The sequence below is a fragment of the Sus scrofa genome, chromosome 9 (assembly GCF_000003025.6).
Source record: "Sus scrofa isolate TJ Tabasco breed Duroc chromosome 9, Sscrofa11.1, whole genome shotgun sequence".
Lineage (NCBI taxonomy): Eukaryota > Metazoa > Chordata > Mammalia > Artiodactyla > Suidae > Sus > Sus scrofa.
Window position 1 is genome coordinate 128,428,292 of NC_010451.4, and position 21,502 is coordinate 128,449,793.

Genomic DNA, 21,502 nt, shown 5'->3' on the forward strand with positions numbered 1-21,502 from the left:
ATTCAAGACACATTCAGGATGTAAGTCGATATGACTAGGTGATAGGTACGTATGGAGTTGAAGGAGAGAAAAGGACAGCAAAGATGACTTGCTCAAACAAATGGATGGTGATGCCATTTGCAAAAACAGGTGACTCCTAAAGAGGGCCAGGTCTGAGCAGGGGAAGATAGAGTTATGTTGCAGTGCCTTTGAGAAGTGGAGATAGCCAATCAGAGTCAGCTAGATGACTATGGAGCTCAGAGAGAAATCCAAGTCTGAAAGGGCAAAAGAAAAAAGAATAAAGTCCAGGACTTGAGCTTTTGGTGAATGTACAGAAGTTCTTTGAGAAAGAATGACATAAAAAACCTAGTTGTGAATTGAGACAAGCATATCACAGTAAACATACTTTATAATGCTAATCCGAAGAAAATAGCAAACGGTGGTTGTGAATATTAGAAATGGTAAATGCTGGCACTTAAAAGCTGGGCTTAGTGAACCAATAATGTGTCAAACAAAAGAGCAGAGTCAAAAGTCCTGGTCAGGGGAACTAATCCTGTGTTTTAGGAAGGCAAAGTCAAGATCTGAGTGGGGAAGGATCATGTGTGAGACAGAAGCTGCCTAAACCTTTGTGGCGGGACCGGATCAGGGAAGCACACGGAGCTTACGAAGTTTTCCCTCTATTAAGAAAACCACATTGTTACTCCCAAACGTTCTACCCAAGGAACCATGCTGCTTCCATGCCCTCTCAGAACCAACACCTAAGCATGTACAAGACCAGCAAGATTCTTTGAAAAAAAGGACATTTAAGTAAACGCATGCTGAAGCAAAAAATCATATATTAATTTTAATGGAATTATGAGTATTCAAATAGACTTTTACTTTATACAAAGCACATTTACTCACACTTTGATAAGGAACGCAAACCACAAATAAGTTATGATTTTACTAGAACAGCAAACACTTTTTTTTAAAAAAAAAAGGAAAACAAATAAGTGGATCTAGGCCTCCAGTTCTTAGGCATAAATAGCTTTCTCAAGTCTTCAGAATGCCTATAACTTTTTTTTTCCTGGTGTTCCATGTAAAGTTTTTCTTTGTTTGAACTTCTGGCCTTCTGAATCAAAGAATTCTACAGATGTTCTACACACGTGATGAGGTTGGATTTAGTGCTTCTTATATGACACATGTTCCTTAGAATTTGAGAATGAAACTAAGCCCTACACTCTGCTCTCATTTTTTTTAAAGGCCAAAACACAAATTATTCAAATCTTGCTTAACTTTTTAAAATTAAAAAAAATTTTTTTTTTTTTTTTTTGCCTGTATCGCAAGAGTGAAGTAAGATTGGAAACGCAAAGTCTGTGTGACATGAACTATGGCAGCAAAGTCCATAGACTGATGTAATAAATTACAAGAATGCCCCAAATAATCACTTACACCTTGACTAGTTTTAAGGCGGATCGAGAGCCTCGTCGAGAATCCATGTTTCAGATTCCAGATCAGGGAGTTCCTGATCCTTTCTAGGTTTGGTTTTTTTTTGTTGTTTTTTTTTTTTCCTCAAATATCCTTCAGGACAAAATGACTCATTCTTAAACTGGTCCATTGAAAAAAGAAACTCATAGATGATGCCAAAATCTTTATCAGTGTTCTTGCCACAGAAGTAAACAAAATATTGAAACTTGAAAAAACGTAAGTGATAATAATGTGCAGAGGCTTCCTTAAATTTTCTCTAATCCTAAGGATCATGTTGGGGACCTGTTTTAGGTCCAGTTTTAGGATATTTACAGAACATCAAAGTGCTTGGGAATGAATAAATACATGTATGTAAGATACTGACAAGGTATGCAGTCCAAATATGTGGGGTATGAGATTCTAGAGGATGAGTTGCAAAAATCTTCTTTAGGCTTCAAAACTTCCAGGATGTTTGACTCTTTTCTTACAAAACATTCAGGCACCTGTGTTCAGCATTCCAATTACTTTAGTGTCAAGACAAGGTCTAACAATGATAAAATAAGATATTGATAGAATTTAATAGAAACAATCTTGAATTTAGATGCTACTTAAAATATCATATTTCAAAAGTGAAATTTCAGGATTTTTACTTTGGATTAACAGCCAACAAGTGGAACATGGGCACATATTTGACAAGGGTAGTAATACTGTATTGAAAATATTTCTTGAATATTGTGAACAAAGGTGCCTCAAAAACTCAGCATGAAAAGTGACATCCTGGAGTTCTGCATGGCCAGAATCAGATCTAAATCCTCAGCAGCAAGCAGGAGACTCAGAAAATGCTGACTTTAATTACAAACTTTATTTGTCAATACAATTCACAGTTTATACATGGTGCATTCCACCATACGAACTTTCAGAATAGTTATTGAAGAAATGGGTGTAGCTTTCCTTCTAAAAGAGCCTGACTTTCTAAAATTTTGGTTAGAATTTTTAAAGTTTATAAAAGTACCTTCAACAAGTTAACTGAATATTTACATTTCTAGCTTAAATTTAAAATTTGGAAAATAAGCATCTATTAATTTTTTTTTAAGATCCTGGGTTTATTTTTTTAAGACCCTTATCTGAATGCCATTTATTCAGATACCCCCCACCCCCTAAGAGTAAAAGTAATTTTTGCAATTATCCTTAGGGAAATCCTTTTCTTTCTGCATTTAAAAAATTATATTTACAATGTACAGTAGATCTGTGTATGAAAATAAAAGAAAGAGTAGCAATCTATTAGGTGCCTTTACTGAATTTCTTCTGAATCTTGAAAACATTGCAGGATATAAAATTAAACAAAAAAAAAAAAGATCATTGGCCTTTTCTATCTTTAAAAAAAAAAACTCTCAAGATTTAAATTGTGCTATAATAGCTTTTCTCTAATGTCAGAGATGAATTATGCCTGCAATCTGCATTTTTCCATGTGCAAAATCACAGTGATCCCAATTTCAGCTTCTGCTCTCACACTCAGTCACAACTCCCGAGGTGCACCCACAGAAGGCTAGGATTGTGTCCAACTATGTCACCTCCCCTCATCTGGCAAAAATTACTCAAGGAAAAAGAATCACATAAGCCTTTCATACATCAAAAAGCAAATAGAGGCTGGCAGTATAACGTTTATTAGCAAATGCGTGTAACACACTGTTTGGCTATCTTTTCATCATATTGGCAATTCATACCAATTGTCTAAATTCACCTTCAATAATATCCATTTTAACAGTTTTCTTCTATCAGATCATTTATATATATTTTTTCTTCTCCCACCTTTAAAAGATGTATAGTTATTAATAAATGATAAATTCCAAATCTGCCAGGATAAAAGGATTGTTGAGCAGCCAATTTTACTGGCTTGTAATGATTATACTGTGTATTTGTACCATTGGTATTGGAGTCAGTTAAATATACTCAGAGGGGCCATCTTTGCACCTCATTTCTCTGCAGTGCCTTTAACACTAGGGTTTCTGAGTGTTGCTTCAATGTCCATCTAATTTGGCATTTATTCCTTCTCCAGGCATCATCACTTTAGTCATTTTACATATTGTTTCCAGCATGGCATGGTATTCAAATGGGAGCTCTGGGGTAAAGGACTGTGGAGTTGAGCCTAGGGGTGGGGCAGGGAAGGAGAAACCACACATTAGCTAGAGAGGTTCTATTTCTTTGTGAGATAAGGCACTGACAGAAAATTTCTTAGGTAAAAGGCTGCATAAGAATTTCTTGCCATTTACAAAGAGAAATGTTGTCATCCATAAACGGTCCATATCTAGGCTCAGTAAGGTAGACCCTGAAAAGTTAAGGACTGATCCCTCAAAGCTACATTATTACCAGAGACAATTAGAATTCATTCTGAGGCCTTATGGCACATTAGGAAAAGGGGGAAGAAAACAGTCTGGGCGCAAAAAGGCATGAGACATTGCTTGTTTCATTCCACTCATCAAAGAAAGTGGACCATTCAACAAGCATCATCAAAAAGATAGTGCTGGCTCAGAATTCCAGATTCTCTTGATGGTAGATGACCATGATGGGTGTGTCTATTTTTTTTTCCCCTTTGGAGCTCATGCACAATTTAAAAAAATGCTACCAGCAACAGTCATAAAGAGCATATAGAAGTCCTCACCTATGCCTATGCCTAAGGCTTTTCAAAGAGAGGGCTATTTAATGTTCTCAATAACAGCAATTTCCTCGCCTGCACAGTGTGGCGTCAATCCGTTCAAATAGATACTTTCAGTTTTCAGTAAAGGAGGCAAGACATCCCTCTCGGTGGCTAAGTGGTTCACTGACAGGGTCCTCCTACAAGGAGTCAGCTCCTGGTTGTGGTTTCCAGCCAGTTCTGCGGAGAGCTTCCGCTTAATGGAGGTGGCCCGCTGGAACTTGTCATAAATCTCCACGCTCAGCCGCCTCCTGGTTTCCTTGAATTCGGCCGTGACGTTGGCTGTCCACTCAGCAGCATGGGCTCTGAACTCTCCCACCTGGAACATGAATGCAGAGAAGAGACAGAGAGACACCAACAGGACAGTCAATGTTCTGTGTGCTTTATCTTCTGATCATTTTATTGGGGGCTTTTAAAAAGAAGACTGTAGCCTTTTATAATATTAGAGGTCTGAGAATTGAGGTAATTAGGCACGTTGGGAAGAACAAGATTCCATTTTATATAGATATGACTCTAAAAATGAATCTATGAACTTAAACTCTATTAGACCACATTATATTAGAGGTACTAGATGTACTTGCTTTTAAAGATGAATACTGTCATTGAAACTTCTGATGCTATAAAAAGGCAATCTTAAATTAAAAAAAAAAAACTCCTGAGGTTTTTTCTCTCTGTAATTGTTAGAAGTATTTGAATGCAGAAAAGGCAATAAGAGGAGAAGCAGCAAGACAGAGTAAAAGAGTCGGGAATGTGAACCAGGTGACCTGGTTGGTTGAATAGCAGCAATGCTCTTTGCTCAGGATGTAAACACAGATTTCAGAGACCAGAACTGGTGTGTGAAAGAACTTTGAATCCAACCCCATACTGGTCATTAGGAATCCTCTATTTACTAAATAAGCAATAAAACGTTTTGTCTCTCCTTCCAGGGAAAGCAAAGAGACAGGGACAGGCAAGTTTAGTGTGAGGCCCGTTTGGAGAAGGATTAAGTCCAAGAAATGGTTTCTCGGCGACTGGTTGTGGACTTAGTGAAGTTCACCTGTCTGAGCTGCCATTTCCCCAGCTGTACAACAGGCGTCTTCACCGTACACATCTAACAGGATGGCTGGGCTAAGGTACTTTCCCAATTGCAAGAGCCTAGGTGGTCATCATGGTGGACTTTGCTGGAAGGTTAAAGTAAAAATATTGTCCAGTCCGAAGCACGTGCTTAATGTTTTCTCTGACCTCTTTAAAATTGGAATTTAAATTGCTGATTGTGTTTTGCACACATGATCAAATTTTGCATGCTGTTTAAGTGATACTAAATCAACCCATTCTTTTTTTTTTTTTTTTTTTTTTTTTTGTCTTTTTGCCTTTTCTAGGGCCACTCCCACGACATATGGAGGTTCCCAGGCTAGGGGTCGAATCGGAGCTATAGCTGCCAGCCTATGCCAGAGACACAGCAATGGGGGGTCCGAGCCGCATCTGCAACCTACACCACAGTTCACGGCAACATTGGATCCTTAACCCACTGAAACAAGGGCAGGGATCGAACCCGCAACCTCATGGTTCCCAGTCAGATTCGTTAACCACTGAGCCACGATGGGAACTCATTCTTTATTACAGTTATACAAACCATTAAATTACAGCTGCTTAGTCTTCAGATAAATGCAAACAGAAGGCTCAATTTACCTTTATCCTCATTATTTTTTATATATTTATTTTTTTATTACTCAAATGAATATCACATCTATAGTTGTATAACGATCATAACAATCCAATTTCACAGGATTTCCATCCCATAACCCAAGCACATCTCCCCACCCCCCAAACTGTCTCCTCTGGAGACCATAAGTTTTTCAATGTGAGTCAGCATCTGTTCTGCAAAGAAGTTCAGTCTGTACTTTTTTCAGATGCCGCATGTCAGTGAAAGCATTTGATGTTGGTGTCTCATTGTATGGCTGACTTCACTTAGCATGATAGTTTCTAGGTCCATCCATGTTGCTAGAAATGCTGGTATTTCATTCCTTTTAATGGCTGAGTAATATTCCATTGTGTATATGTACCACATCTTCTTGATCCACTATCCTCATTATTTTTAAAGGTTTAGTTGTTCTTAAGAGTGGTGTCAGTGGTGTCCTGGTATCACATCCTAATATAGAGAGACAGGATATTTTAAGCTTTCCAAGACGATTCCAACCGTCAGGGTTTTGGGGTTTTGTTTTTTTTTTTTTTCTAATTTTTTAAAATATCTACACCAGATGTGACGTTTTACTACATGTGGTAGTATCTGATTACTTAATGTCTTCATAGTGACAATTATCAGGAAAATAGGAAAATGGAGGATGGAAATGTAGACAGGGGGCAACATTTGTAACAGGGCAATATTATTTTTGCAGTAAAGATTGAGAAGACAGAAAAATAATGGAGGCCAAGTATTCTCTTTGAGGGCTTTGGAATTGTATTTCTTCATGTCAGAGAGGCTCCAAGAAGTAGGGCAGAGTGGATACGCCTGGACTAGAGTGTTCACTTTTGCTGGGTATGGTGTCATTACCAGGGTTAATGACTCTGACCACTGGAAAAATACAGATATAGAGATCTCTCACTTATATCTGGTAAATTTTGAGGTTTAAAAATAATCACTGAAAGACTTGATCAGAGCTTTTCCTATACCAAGTATAGAAGCAAGCACCTCTGAGAACATTGAATGAACACTCTATTTTCCTATTTTTTTCTGTGTATTATTCTCATCTCTTTTATAAAAAGAGAAACTCAGTGGATTTTATTACATTAATAGTTGTACAATGATCATCCCAACCAAATTTTACAGCATTTCCATCCCAAACCCCCAGCCCACTCCTCCACCCAGCAACCTGTCTCCTTTGGAAACCACAAGTTTTTCAAAGTCTGTGAGTATCTGTTCTGCAAAGAAGTTTATCATACCCTTTTTTTAGATTCCACATACAAGTGATAGCATATGAAGTCTCACTGTATAACTTCACTTAGTATGATAATTTCCAGAGCCATCCATGTTGCTGCAAATGCCATTACTTCATTCCTTCTTATGGCTGAGTAATATTCCATTGTGTATATGTACACGTCTTCTTTATCCAGTCCTCTGTTGATGGACATTTGGGTTGCTTCCATGTTTTAGCTATTGTATAAAGTTCTGCAGAAAACACTGGAGTACATGTTTCTTTTCTAGCCATGGTTTTCTCTGGATAGATGGCCAGGAGTGGGATTGATGGATCATATGGTAATTTTATTTTTAGTTTGAGGAATCGCCATACTGTTTTCCACAGTGGTTGTACCAATGTACATTCCCACCAACAGTGTAAGAGGGTTTCCTTTTCTCCACACCCTCTCCAGCATTTATTGTTTGTAAACATGTGATGATGGTCATTCCGGCTTGTGTAAGGTGGTACGTCATAGTAGTTTTGATTTGGATTTCTCTAATAATTAGTGATGTTGAATGCCTAATTTTTTTTTTTTTTGGCCATCTGTATGTCTTCTTTGGAGAACCGTCTATTTAGATATTCTGCCCATTTTTTGATGGGGTTGTATTTTTGGTATTGAGCTTCAGGAAGTGTTCATATATTTTGGAGATTAATCCCTTCTCAGTTGCTTCATTTGCAAAAATTATCTCCCATTCTGTTTTTTCATTTTGTTTAGGATTTCCATTGCTGTGCAAAAACATTTAAGTTTAATTAGGTCTCATTTGTTTATTTTTGTTTTTATTGTCATTACTCTGGGGGGTGGATCTGAGAAGATACTACTGTGGTTTAAGTCAGAGGGTGTTCAGCCTATGTTTTCCTCTAAGAGTTTTACAATATCCAGTCTTATATTTAGGTCTTTAATCATTTCAGTTTATTTTTGTGTATGGTGTTAGGAAATGTTCTAATTCATTCTTTTACATGTAGCTGTCCAGTTCTCCCAGCACCACTTATTGAAGGGACTGTCTTTTCTCCATTGTATATTCTTGCCTCTTTCGTCATAGATTACTTGACTGTAGGTGCATGGGCTTAATTCTGGGCTTTCTATCCTGTCCCCCTGATATATATTTATGTTTTTGTGTCAATACCATATGGTTCTGATGACTGTACCTTTGTACTATAGTCTGAAGTCAAGGAGCGTGACTATTCCAGCTCTACTTTTTTTTTTTTTTTTTCAGGATGGTTTGGCTATTTTGGGTCTTTTGTACTTCCAAACAAACACTGAAATATTTTGTTCTAGTTCTGTGAAAAATGTCCTTGGTAATTTTACAGGGATTGCACAGAATCTGTAGATTGCCTTGGGCCATATGGTCATTTGGACAATACTGATTCTTCCAATCTAAGAACATGGTATGTCTTTCCATCTGTTTATGTGTCATCCTTTGATTTCTCTCATTGGCACCTTAGTTTTCAGAGTACAGGTCTTTTGTCCCTTTAGGTAGGTTTATTCCTAGGTATTTTATTCTTTTTGATGCAATGATACATGGGATTGTACCCCAATTTCTCTTTCTGATCTTTCATTGTTAGTACATAAAAATGCAATCAATTTCTGTGTATTAATTTTATATAGCCTGCAACTTTACCAAATTCATTGACGAACTCTATAGCAGTTTTCTGGTAGCATCTTCAGGATTTATGAGGGACAATATCGTGTCACAGTGAGAGTTTTACTAGTTTCACTTCTTCCTTCCCCATTTGGATTCCTTTTATGTCTTTTTCTTCGCTGATCGCCATGGCTAGGACTTCCAAAACTATGTTGAATAGCAGTGGCAAGAAAGGACATCCTTGTCTTATACCTGATCTTAGGGGGAATTCCTTCAGCTTTCCACCCTTGTGAATGATGTGGGTTCTGTGGGTTTGTCATATATGGCCTTTACTATGTTGAGGTAGGGTCCCTCTGTGCCCACTTTCTGGAGGGTTTTCACCAGAAATGGGTGTTATTTTGTCAAAGGCTTTTCCTGCATCTATTGAGAGGATCACATGGTTTTTATTCTTCAGTTTGTTAATGTGGTGCATCACACTGATTGATTTGTGGATATTGAAAAAATCCTTGAATCCCTGGGATAAATCCCACTTGATCATGGTGTATGATCCTTTTAATGCATTGCTGGATTCAGTTTGCTAGTATTTTGTTGAGGATTTTTGCATCTATGTTCATCAGTGATATTGGCCTGTAGTTTTCCTTTCTTGGGTATGTGGTATCTTTGTCTTGGTTTGGTATCGGGGTGATGGTGGCCGCATAGGATGAGTTTGGGAGTGTTCTCCCTCTGCAATTTATTGGAATAGTTTCAGAAGGATAGGTGTTAGCTCTTCCCTAAATGTTTGATAGAATTCACCTGTGAAGCCATCTGGTCCTGGACTTTTGTTTGTTGGAAGGTTTTGAGTCAGTTTCAATTTCAGTACTTGAGGGATTGGTCCATTTGTCTTTGCTATTTCATCTTGGTTTAGTCTTGGAAGATTGTACTTTTCTAAGAATTTGTCCATTTCTTCTAGGTTTGTCCATTTTATTGGCATGTAGTTGCTTGTAGTAGTCTCTTATGGCCCTTTGTACTTCTGTAATGTCCATTGTAACTTCTCCTTTTTCATTTCTAGATTTATTGATTTGAGTCCTCTCTTGTGATGAGGGTGTAATGAGTCAGGCTAAGAGTTTATCAATTCTGTTAAACTTTCTGTTAAATCAGTTTTGTTAAATCTTTTCAAAGAACCAACTTTTAGTTTCTTTGATTTTTTTTCCCCCTATGGTTTTCTTCGTTTCTATTTCATTTATTTCTGCTCTGATCTTTATGATTTCTATCCTTCTACTAACATTAGGTCTTGTCTGTTACTCTCTATCTGTTTGCTTGAGGCGTAAAGTTAGGTTGTTTTATTTGAGCTTGTCCTTGTTTCCTGAGGTAGGCTTGTGTTGCTATAAGCTTTGCTCTTAGAACTGCTTTTGCTGCATCCCATATGTTTTGGATTGTTGGGTCTTTGTTGTCATTTGCTTCTAGGTATTTTTTAATTTCCTCTTTGATTTCTTCAGTGATCCACTGGCTGTTTAGTAGCATGTTGCTTAGTTGCCACCTGTTTCTGTTTTTTGCAGTTTTTTTCTTGTTGATTTCCAGTCATATAGCATTGTGGTTGGAAAAGATGCTTGATACGATAGCAAATTTCTTAAATTCACCGAGGCTTGGTTTGTGGCTATGATGTGATTGATCCTAGAGAAAGTTCCATGCACACTTGAGAACAACATGTATTCTGCTGCTTTTGGATGGAATATTCTATAAGGATATTCTATAAATATCTATTAGGTCCACCTGGTATAATGCATCATTTAAGGCCTGTGTTTCCTTGTTTTTCTGTGTGGATGATCTGTCCATTGCTGTAAGTGGGGTGTTAAAAGTCTCCCACTATTATTTTGTTGTTGTCAATTTCTCCTTTTAGGGTTGTTAGCAGTTGCCATATACACTGAGGTGATCCTATGTTGGGGGTATATATATTTACAACTGTTATATCTGCTTCTTGGATTGATCCTTTGGTCATTATATAATGCCATGCTTGGTCATTATATAATGTCATGCTTTGTCTCATAAATATTCTTTACTTTAAGGTCTATTTTGTCTGATATGAATATTGCTACTCCAGCTTTCTTTTGATTTGTTTGCTTGGAATATCTTATTCCATCCTCTCACTTTCAGTTTATATGCGTCCCTAGAACTAAAGTGGGTTTCTTGAAGACAGCATATATATGGGTCTGGTTTTTATATCTATTCAGCCAGTCTATGTCTTTTGGTTGGAGCAGTTAGTCCATTTACGTTTAAGGTAATTATTGATATGCATGTTCTTACTGCCATTTTATTAGCTGTTTTGGATTTGTTTTTGTTGGTCTTTTTTCTTCCCTTCTTCTTCTCTTCTCTTGTGATTTGATGACTATCAGTAGTGTTGTATTTGGATAGGTTTTTCTTATTTGCGTATCTATTGTAGATTTTTGGTTTGCAGTTACCATGAAGTTTTGATAGAGGAGTCTACAGATATACAAGATTGTTTTAAGTTGTTGACCTCTTAATTGCAAATGCATCTCCAGTGTCCTACATTTGTACCCTCCTCTTCCACAGTTTCTGATTTGGTAGCATATTTGTGTCTGGATGATTTCCTACCTTAACTATATGTATGCCTTTACAGGTGATCCTTGTCATTTGTAATATTTTTGTTTCTAGTTGTGCCTTTTCTTTGCCACCTAGAGAAGTTACTTTAGTATTTGCTGTAAAGGTGGTTTAGTGGTGATGAATTCTGTTAGTTTTTGCTTGTCTGTAAAGCTTCTGATTTTGCCTTCAAATCTGAATGAGAGTCTTGCTGGGTAGAGTATTCCTGGTTGGAGGTTTCTTCCTTTCATCACTTTATCATGGCATTCCCTTCTGGGCTGAAGAGTTTCTGCTGAAAAATCTGCCAATAACCTTATTTGGGTCCCCTTGATTGTTATTTACTTTCCATAACTGCTATGATATTTTCTTTAATTTTGGTCAGTTTGATTAACGTGTCTCACGGTGTTCTTCCTTGGGTTTATTTTATATGGCACTTGTTGTGCTTCCTGGATTTGAGTGAGTGGTTCCTTTCCCATGTTAGGGATGTTTTAAGCTATTAGGTCTTCAAATATTTTATTTGCACTTTCTCTCTCTCTCTCCTCCTTCTGAAACATCTATAATATGGATGTTGGTGCATTTAACATAGTCCCAGAGTTCTCTTAGACGGTCTTCATTCTTTTCAATCTTTTTCTCTTTTTCTGTTCCACATCAGTGATTTTCACTAGTCTGTCCTCCACCTCACTTTTTCTTTCTTCTGCCTCCTGTATTCTGCTATTGGCTGCTTTTAAGGAATTTTTTTTTTTTATTTCAGCTACTGTATTTTGCATCTCTGCTAGCTTAATTCATAAGTCTTGTATTACTTTGCTCAAAGTTTCTTATAATTTATCAATCTTTGCCACCAGTTTATTTCCAAGATTTGAATCATCTTGATGATTGTCAGTCTTTTTCATAGAGATTGGTAATCTCCAGATCTCTAAGCTTCTCTTCTGGGTTTTTTTTTTTTTTTTCTTTGCTCCCTTATCTGAGTAATAATTCTCTGCCTTTTCATTATGTATAGATTTTTGGTGTGATCTCCTTTGTGCAACCAATAGAGTTGTAGCCTCTCTTGCTTTTGATGTCTGCCCCCTGCCCCCTTTCTGGCTGAAGTTGGTACGCAGGCCTCCTGTAGGCTTTCTGATACAAGGGACTGGTGCCCGCCCACTGGTGGATACAGCTGATTCTTTTCCCTCTGGTGGGTGGGGCTTTGTCTCTAGGTGAGATTAGTGGCTGTATGCCTGTGGTGGGGGTGGTCTTGAGGCAGCCTGTTGGCTGATGAATGGGACTGTGTTCCCACCCAGTTTGTGTTTGGCCTGGGGCTTCTCAGACCTAATGGCTGGTAGAAAATTTTTGCAAAATTCCCACCTTTAGAAGAGTTCGCACTGATATTATTCCTGAGGCCTTTGCCTTCAATGTCCTTTTTTTTTTTTTTTTGAACCAATAATTTCACTTCTAGAAATATATCTGAAATCAGTAGTAAAAGGTAGGCAAAATCTTTAGCTATAGAGAAGAGGAACAAAGAAAAGAGGGAAAAAATAGGAAGGAAGAAAGAGAGGAAGGAGGATGTAGGTAAAGGATACCAAAGCAGATAAATTTTCAGTTTTATGACCCCTTTGATTTTTTTTTTCACTTCCATGCTACTACCATGTTTTATTTCACCTACCTTACTCAGTATATGGAATTTTATGTTTGTTCCCTCTCACAGTTCTCATTTCATGAACAACACAATTTATCATTAAGTAAATGACAGGAAATAAATGTTTCTTTTCAGATGAAGTACTTTAGAGCTGACCATCCTAGCTGCTGAAGTATATAGACCTAATTGTTTTCAAAATTTATATTCATCTATGTCCTTGTCTCTATTTGTAAGATTTTTATTTTTTCTATTTACAATTGATTTCTAATGTTCTGTCAATTTCTGCTGTACAGCAAACTGAACCAGTCACACACATATATAACACATTCTTTGTCTCAAATTATTTTCCATCATGTTTCATCACAAGTGACTAGATATAGTTTGCTGTGCTATGCAGCAGATCTCCCTGCTTATCCATTCTAAATGCAATAGTTTGCATCTACTAACCCCAAACTCCCAATCCATCCCACTCCCTCCCTCTTGGCAACCACAAATCTGTTCTCTAAGTCCATGAGTTTGTTTCTTTTCTTAGATAGGTTCAAGTTTAGATTCTACATATAAGTGATATATTGTATTTGTCATTCTCTTTCTGATGTACATCACTTAGTATGAGAGTCTCTAGGTCCATCCATGTTGCTGCAAGTGGCATTATTTTGTTCTTTTTTATGGCTTAGTAGTATTCCATTGTGTATATATACCACATCTTCCTAATCCATCTGTCAGTGGACATTTAGGTTGTTTATATGTCTTGGCTATTGTGAATAGTGCTGCAATGAACATAGGGGTGCATGTGTTTTTTTCAATAAAAGTTTTGTGTGGATATATGCCCAGCAGTGGGATTGCTGGATCCTATGGTAGTTCTATATTTAGTTTCCTGAGGTACCTCCATACTGTTTTCCATAGAGGTTGTACCAATTTATATTCCCATCAATAGTGTAGGAGGGCACACTTTTCTCCACACCCTCTCCAGCATTTGTTATTTGGGGACTTATTAATGATGGCCATTCTGATAGGTATGAGGTGGTATCTCACTGTAGTTTTGATTTGCATTTCTCTAATAGTGATTTTGAACATCTTTTCATGTGCCTGTTATCCATCTGTATATCTTCTTTGAAGAAATGTCTATTCAGGTCTTTTGCCAATTTTTAAATTAGGTTTTCTTTTTTTTTTTTTTTTCTGTTGAGTTGTAAAGTTGTTTGTGTATTTTAGCAATTAAGCCCTTGTCAGCTGCATCATTTGAAACTATTTTCTCACATCTGTAGGACATCTTTTTTTTTTTTTTCATATGGTTTCCTTTGCTATAAAGTCTGTAAGTTTGATTAGGTCCCATTGGTTTATTTTTGTTTTTATTTCTATTGCCTTGGGAGACTGACCTAAGAAAACATTTGTATGGTTGAAGAATGTTTTGTCTATGTACTCTTCTAGGAGTTTGATGGTGTCTTAAGTCCTCAAGCCATTTTAGGTTTTATTTTTGTGCACAGTATGAGAGTGTGTTCTAGTTTCATTGATTTACATGTAGTTGTCCGATTTTGCCAGCATCATTTGCTGAAAAGACTGTCTTTTTCCCATTTTATGTTCTTGCCTCCTTTGTTGAAGATTAATTGGCCATAGTTGTCTGGGTTTATATCGTGGTTCTCTACTCTGTTCCATTAGTCTGTATGTCTCCATTGAAACCAATACCACACTGTCTTCATTACTATATCTTGTAAACTGTCTGAGGTCTGGGAGTTATCCCTCCTGCTTGGCTTTTGTTCCTAAAATTGCTTTGGCAATTCTGGGTCTTTCGTGGTTCCATATAGGTTGCTGGATTGTTTGTTCTGTGAAAAATATCATGAGTAATTTGATAGGGATTATACTGAATCTGTAGATTGCTTTGGGTAGTATGGCCATTTTTACTATATTAATTCTTCTACAGGAGCATGGAATATCTTTCCATTTCTTTGAATCCTCTTTAATTTCCTTGATTAATGTATTAGAGTTCTCAGCATATGAGTTTTTCACCTCCTTAATCAGGTTTATGCCTAGGTATTTACCTTTTGGGGGTGTGATTTCAAAAGGTATTGTATTTTCATATTCCTCTTCTAATATTTCATTGTTAGTATATAGAAATGCCACTGATTTCAGAATGTTAATCTTGTATCCTGCTACTTGCTGAACTCATCCATGAAGAGTTTTTGTGTAGAATCCTTAGGGTTTTCTATATATAGTATCACGGCCTCTGCAGAGAATTTTACCTCTTTTCTTCCACTTTGGATACATTTTATTTCTTTTGTTTGTCAGATTGCTATGGCTAGGTCTTTCCCCTACTATGTTAAATAAAAGTGGTGAGAGTTGGCTTCCTGGTTTTGTTCCAGATTTTAGCTGGAAGACTTTCAGTTTCTCTCCATTGAGTATTATATTTGCTGTGGGTTTGTTATAAATGGCTTTTTTTTTTTTTTTCGTCTTTTTGCTATTTCTCTGGGCCGCTCCCATGGCATATGGTGGTTCCCTGGCTAGGGGTCGAATCGGAGCTGTAGCCACTGGCCTACGCCAGAGCCACAGCAACGTGGGATCCAAGCCGTGTCTGCAACCTCCACCACAGCTCACGGCAACACCGGATCATTAACCCACTGAGCAAGGGCAGGGACTGAACCCGCAACCTCATGGTTCCTAGTTGGATTCGTTAACCACTGCGCCACGACAGGAACTCCAGTATGATCTTTTTCATATGTTGTTGGACTCAGCTAAAATATTTTTGAGAATTTTTGCATCTATATTTATCAAATATATTGGCCCCTAGTTTTCTTTTTTCATAGTATCTTTGTCTAGTTTTGGTATTAGGGTGATGGTGGCTTCATAGAATGTCTTTGGGAGTGTTCCTTCTTCTTCAACCTTTTGGAACAGTTTAAGAAGGATGGTTATAAGTTCTTCTTTGTATATTTGGGAGAATTTGGAAGCCATCTGGTCCTGAACTTTTGTTTGCAGGAAGTGTTTTTATTACATATTCAATTTCATTTCTAGTGATCAGTCTGTTCAATTGGTCTATTCTTGATTTAGGCAGGCTGTAAGTCTTCAGAAAGTTGTCAGATTTCTTATACGTTGTCAAATTTGTTGGCATATAATTGTTCATAATATTCTTCTGTTTTATTTATTAATTTTTATTTCTGCAGCATCCATTGAGGTTTCTCCTTTTCACTTTTTTTTTTTGAGTTCTTTCCCTCCTCTTCTTGGTGAGTCTGGCCAGAGGTCTATCAATTTTATTTACCCTTTCAAAGAACCAGCTCTTGGTTTTATTGATTTTTTTTTTCTATTGTTTTTTGAATCTGTATTTTTTTTAATTTCCTCTCTGATCTTTATGATTACCTTCCTTCTGCTGTCTTAAGGTTTGTTTGTTCTTCTTTTTCTAATTCTTTTAGGTGGTGGGGTAAGTTGTCCATTTGAGATTTTTCTTCTTTTCTCAGGAAGGCATGTATTGCTATGAACTTCTCTCTAAGCACTGCTTTTGTAGCATCCCATAGCTTTTGAATGGTAGTGTTTTCATTATCATTTGTTTTGAGGTATTTAAATATATATGTGTGTGTGTGTATATATCCCCAATACATTGTTTTTCTTACTGTACATCATGGTGACTCAGTTACACATAGATGTATACATTCTTATTTCGCACGTTATCATGCTCCATCATAAGTAACTAGACATAGTTCCCAGTGCTACACAGCAGGATCTCATTGCTAATCCATTCCAAAGGCAATAGTCTTCATCTATTAACCCCAAGTTCCCAATCCATCGTACTCCCTCCCCCTCCCCTTGGCAACCACAAGTCTATTCTCCAAGTCCATGATTTTCTTTTCTGTGAAAAGGTTCATTTGTGCCATATATTAGATTCCAGATAGAAGTGATATCATATGGTATTTGTCTTTCTCTTTCTGACTTACTTCACTCAGTATGAGAATCTGTAGTTGCAGCCATGTTGCTGAAAATGGCATTATTTTGTTCTTTTTATGGTTGAGCAGTATTCCATTGTGTGTGTGTGTGTGTGTGTGTGTGTGTGTGTGTGTATACACACCACTTTTCCTAATCCATTATCATCTATCAATGGAAACAACCCAAATGTCCATGTCTTGGCTATTGTGAAAAGTGCTGCTGCAATGAACATGCTGGTGCATGTGTCTTTTTTAAGGAAAGTTGTATCTGGATATATGCACAAGAGTGGGATTCTGGGTTAAATGGTAGTTCTATGTATAGTTTTCTAAGGTACCTCCATACTGTTCTCCATAGTGATTGTACCAGCTTACATTCCCACCAACAGTGCAGGAGGGTTCCCTTTTTCCACACCCCCTCCATCATTTGTTATTTGTGGACTTATTAATGATGGCCATACTGACTGGTGTGAGGTGGTATCTCATGGTAGTTTTGATTTGCGTTTCTCTAATAATCAGGGACGTTGAACATTTTTTCATGTGCGTGTTGGCCATCTGTATATCTTCCTTGGAGAAATGACTATTCAGGTATTTTGCCCATTTTTCAATTGGGTTGTTGGCTTTTTTGCTGTTGTGAAGTTGTTTGTATATTTTAGAGATTAGGCCCTTGTCCGTTGCATCATTTGAAACTATTTTCTCCCATTCTGTAAGTTGTCTTTTTGTTTTCTTTTTGGTTTCCTTTGCTGTGCAAAAGCTTGTCAGTTTGATCAGGTCCCATTGGTTTATTTTTGCTTTTATTTCTGTTATTTTGGGAGACTGACCTGAAAAAACACTTGTAAGGCTGATGTCAGAGAATTTTTGGCCTATGTTCTCTTCCAAGAGTTTGATGGTGTCTTGTCTTATATTTATTTTTGGTGCATGGTGTGACAGTATGTTCTAGTTTCATTGCTTTGCATGCAGCTGTCCAGGTATCCCAGCAATACTTGCTGAAAAGACTGCTTTTTCCCATTTTATGTTCTTGCCTCCTTTATCAAAGATTCATTGACCACAGGTATCTGGGTTTATTTCTGGGTTCTCTCTTCTGTTCCATTGGTCTGTATGTCTGTTTTGGTACCAGTACCACACTGTCTTGATGACTGTGGCTTTCTAATATTGCTTGAAGTCTGGGAGAGTTATGCCTCCCGCTTGGATTTTGTTCCTCAGAATTGCTTTGACAATTCTGAGTCTTTTGTGGTTCCATATAAATTTTCGGATTGTTTGTTCTAGTTCTGTGAAAAAGGCCATGGGTAATTGGATAGGGATTGCCCTTAATCAGTAGATTTCTTTGGGTAGTATGGCCATTTTTACAAAATTAGTTTAATTACCATTTTGATTACCCTTGATTTGTCCCTTTGGTTGTTCAGTAGCATGTTGTTTAGTCTCTATGTAGTTAGTTTTTTCGTATTTCTTTTCCTATTGTTGATTTTTAGTTTCATGCCATTGTGGTCAGAGAAGATACCTGAAACATTTTCTATACTCTTAAATTTGTTGAAGTTAGTTTTGTATGCTAGCATATAGTCAATCTTTGAGGATGTTCCATGTGCATTTGAGTAGAATGTATATTATGATTTCTTTTTTCTTTTTTGGATGTAATGTCCCAAAAATGTCAATTAAGTCTAAGTTTCCTATTTGGAAAGTTTTCAGCCATAATTCCTTCAAATTTCATATCTTCAATCCACTTTTCTTTCTCTTCTTCTGGAATTTCTATTATGTGTAAATTGGACTGCTTTATATTATCCCATTTATCTCATATTGCTTTGATGTTTTTTTAATTGGTTTTCTGTCTGCTGTCCTGATTGTGTGATTTTAATTTTATCTTCCAAGTCACTAATTCATTCCTCTGCATTATCCTTTCTGCTCTTCAGTGACTTGAACTCAGTTTGCATCTCTGCAGATGAATTTTCTAATTTTTTGTGTCTCCTCATATTTTCTAGCTCCTTTTCAAAGGAATCTTCATTACTGTTCATATCCGTTCACAATTCCTTCATATTCACTCTTAACTCTGCCAGTATTTTCACTATCTCCTTTTTGAACTTAGTGTCTGTTAGAATGCAGAGGTGAATTTCATTATTTGCTCCTTCAGGTGAATTCTCCTGTTCTTTTAACTAGGAATGGTTCCTGAGCGTCTTCATTTTGTTTACATTTTTCTTAATCTGTGAGTTTAGGGAAACCAACTACTGTCGTCTTGGAGGTGTATTTATATGTATGAGCATCCCTGGGTAAATTTGTGAGTGCTTTATACATCCAAAGTGCTGTGCCTACTTCCAGGGAGATGGAGGCAACGGGCATGGCTAGCAGCTAGTTGCCTGGTTGTTGGGACCTTAGTAGCAGCAAGAACCTACAGGAAGGTGAATCATGCTGTCCTAGTGGCAGGGCCCTGGTAAGCAACTCTGATCAGGTGTAGGTGTGCCTGGAGCATTCAGCAGTGGCAGCAGCAGAGCATGAGTGTTCCGCAGGGCAGTGAGATTAACAATGAGTGGTGTTTGGTTGCAGTGCCCTCTTACTTGCCAACCTCTGAGGTGCCTGTTGCCACAGGTGGTGCCTATTCACAGACCCTTAGAGGTGGTGGGCCACTCCCACCTCTGGTATCTGAGATGACTGCTTTGGTTTGCCCTTGCCACCTGTAGACCATGCAAGGGGCACCACATTGCTCTTAGCAACCTGCTGCCCGTAGCGCACCCAAGAGGTACCCAGACACCTGTAACCCGCACAAGAGGTGCCTTGCAACCCACAGCCTGTGCCAGAGGTGCCCCGCCCTCTGAGAGTCTGCACATGTGCAGTGAAAGATATTCTTATGGCTGTCCACTGCTCCTCATCTTGCCCTCCCCAACAAGGGCCCCTTGCTTCTCCTGTGGGCCCAGACCTTCTCCCATGTTCCCTTGGCTGTGGTGCTCAGCTCCCCAGCCATGGCAAACTGTCCCTAGCCCCTCACACTGTCTCCACACAGTGAACTCCAGTCCTCTCCCCAGAACTGACCTCTGGAGCCTGAGTCTCAGTGCCCAGCCCCCGCCTGTGCATCTTAGTCTGTGGAGTCTGGGGTGGTGACACAGAAGGTGTGTGCAGCTCACTCGGCTTGCCCTTCTCAACTCAGCTGCTGTACTTTTCCCCATGACTTTGAGGTCCCTCCATCTCAGCTGATCTCCCTGTAGGTCTGGTGGCTTCCCAGGGTGTGAGTTCCATTCCTCGTTCACAGCTCCCTCTCACAAGTGCTAGCCCCATCCTGATTCCTTTTCTTTCTTTCTCTTTTTTTTTCCATCCAAAAGCAGCAGAATATACCTTCTTCTCAAGTGCACATGGAACATACTATAGAATGGATCACATTCTGGGCCACAAATACTCATTAAATTAAAAAAAATGAAATCATATCAAGTATCTTTTCCAACCGCAATGCTATATGACTGGAAATCAACAAGAAAAAAAGACAAACACATCAAGACTATAAACAATATGCTATTGAACAACCAATTATGGAACAGCCAGTGGATCACTGAAGAAATCAAAGAGGAAATTAAAAAATACCTAGAAGCAAATGACAACAAAGACCCAACAATCCAAAACATATGGGATGCAGCAAAAGCAGTTCTAAGAGCAAAGCTTATAGCAACACAAGCCTACCTCAGGAAACAAGGACAAGCTCAAATAAAACAACCTAACTTTACGCCTCAAGCAAATAGATAGAGAGTAACAGACAAGACCTAATGTTAGTAGAAGGATAGAAATCATAAAGATCAGAGCAGAAATAAATGAAATAGAAACGAAGAAAACCATAGGGGGAAAAAAATCAAAGAAACTAAAAGTTGGTTCTTTGAAAAGATTTAACAAAACTGATTTAACAGAAAGTTTAACAGAATTGATAAACTCTTAGCCTGACTCATTACACCCTCATCACAAGAAGAGAGGACTCAAATCAATAAATCTAGAAATGAAAAAGGAGAAGTTACAATGGACATTACAGAAGTACAAAGGGTCATAAGAGACTACTACAAGCAACTACATGCCAATAAAATGGACAAACCTAGAAGAAATGGACAAATTCTTAGAAAAGTACAATCTTCCAAGACTAAACCAAGATGAAATAGCAAAGACAAATGGACCAATCCCCCAAGTACTGAAATTGAAACTGACTCAAAACCTTCCAGCAAACAAAAGTCCAGGACCAGATGGCTTCACAGGTGAATTCTATCAAACATTTAGGGAAGAGCTAACACCTATCCTTCTGAAACTATTCCAATAAATTGCAGAGGGAGAACACTCCTAAACTCATCCTATGAGGCCACCATCACCCTGATACCAAACCAAGACAAAGATACCACATACCCAAGAAAGGAAAACTACAGGCCAATATCACTGATGAACATAGATGCAAAATACTAGCAAACTGAATCCAGCAATGCATTAAAAGGATCATACACCATGATCAAGTGGGATTTATCCCAGGGATTCAAGGATTTTTTCAATATCCACAAATCAATCAGTGTGATGCACCACATTAACAAACTGAAGAATAAAAACCATGTGATCCTCTCAATAGATGCAGGAAAAGCCTTTGACAAAATCTAACACTCATTTCTGGTGAAAACCCTCCAGAAAGTGGGCACAGAGGAACCCTACCTCCACACAGTAAAGGCCATATATGACAAACCCACAGAACCCACATCATTCACAAGGGTGGAAAGCTGAAGGAATTCCCCCTAAGATCAGGTATAAGACAAGGATGTCCTTTCTTGCCACTGCTATTCAACATAGTT

At 37.9% G+C, this 21,502-nt stretch overlaps 1 protein-coding gene across 6 annotated transcripts in view; it reads right to left on the bottom strand.

Moving 5' to 3' along the window:
* Positions 941-21,502, bottom strand: part of KCNK2 (potassium two pore domain channel subfamily K member 2) — a 230,431-nt gene continuing 209,869 nt past the window's right edge. For 5 of the 6 annotated variants that reach the window (XM_021102126.1, XM_021102130.1, XM_021102131.1 and 2 more), the window contains one exon: positions 941-4,436. In XM_021102126.1, the coding sequence (XP_020957785.1) occupies positions 4,119-4,436 (318 nt within the window). In that variant the 3' untranslated portion in view covers positions 941-4,118. 6 annotated transcript variants of the gene reach the window in all.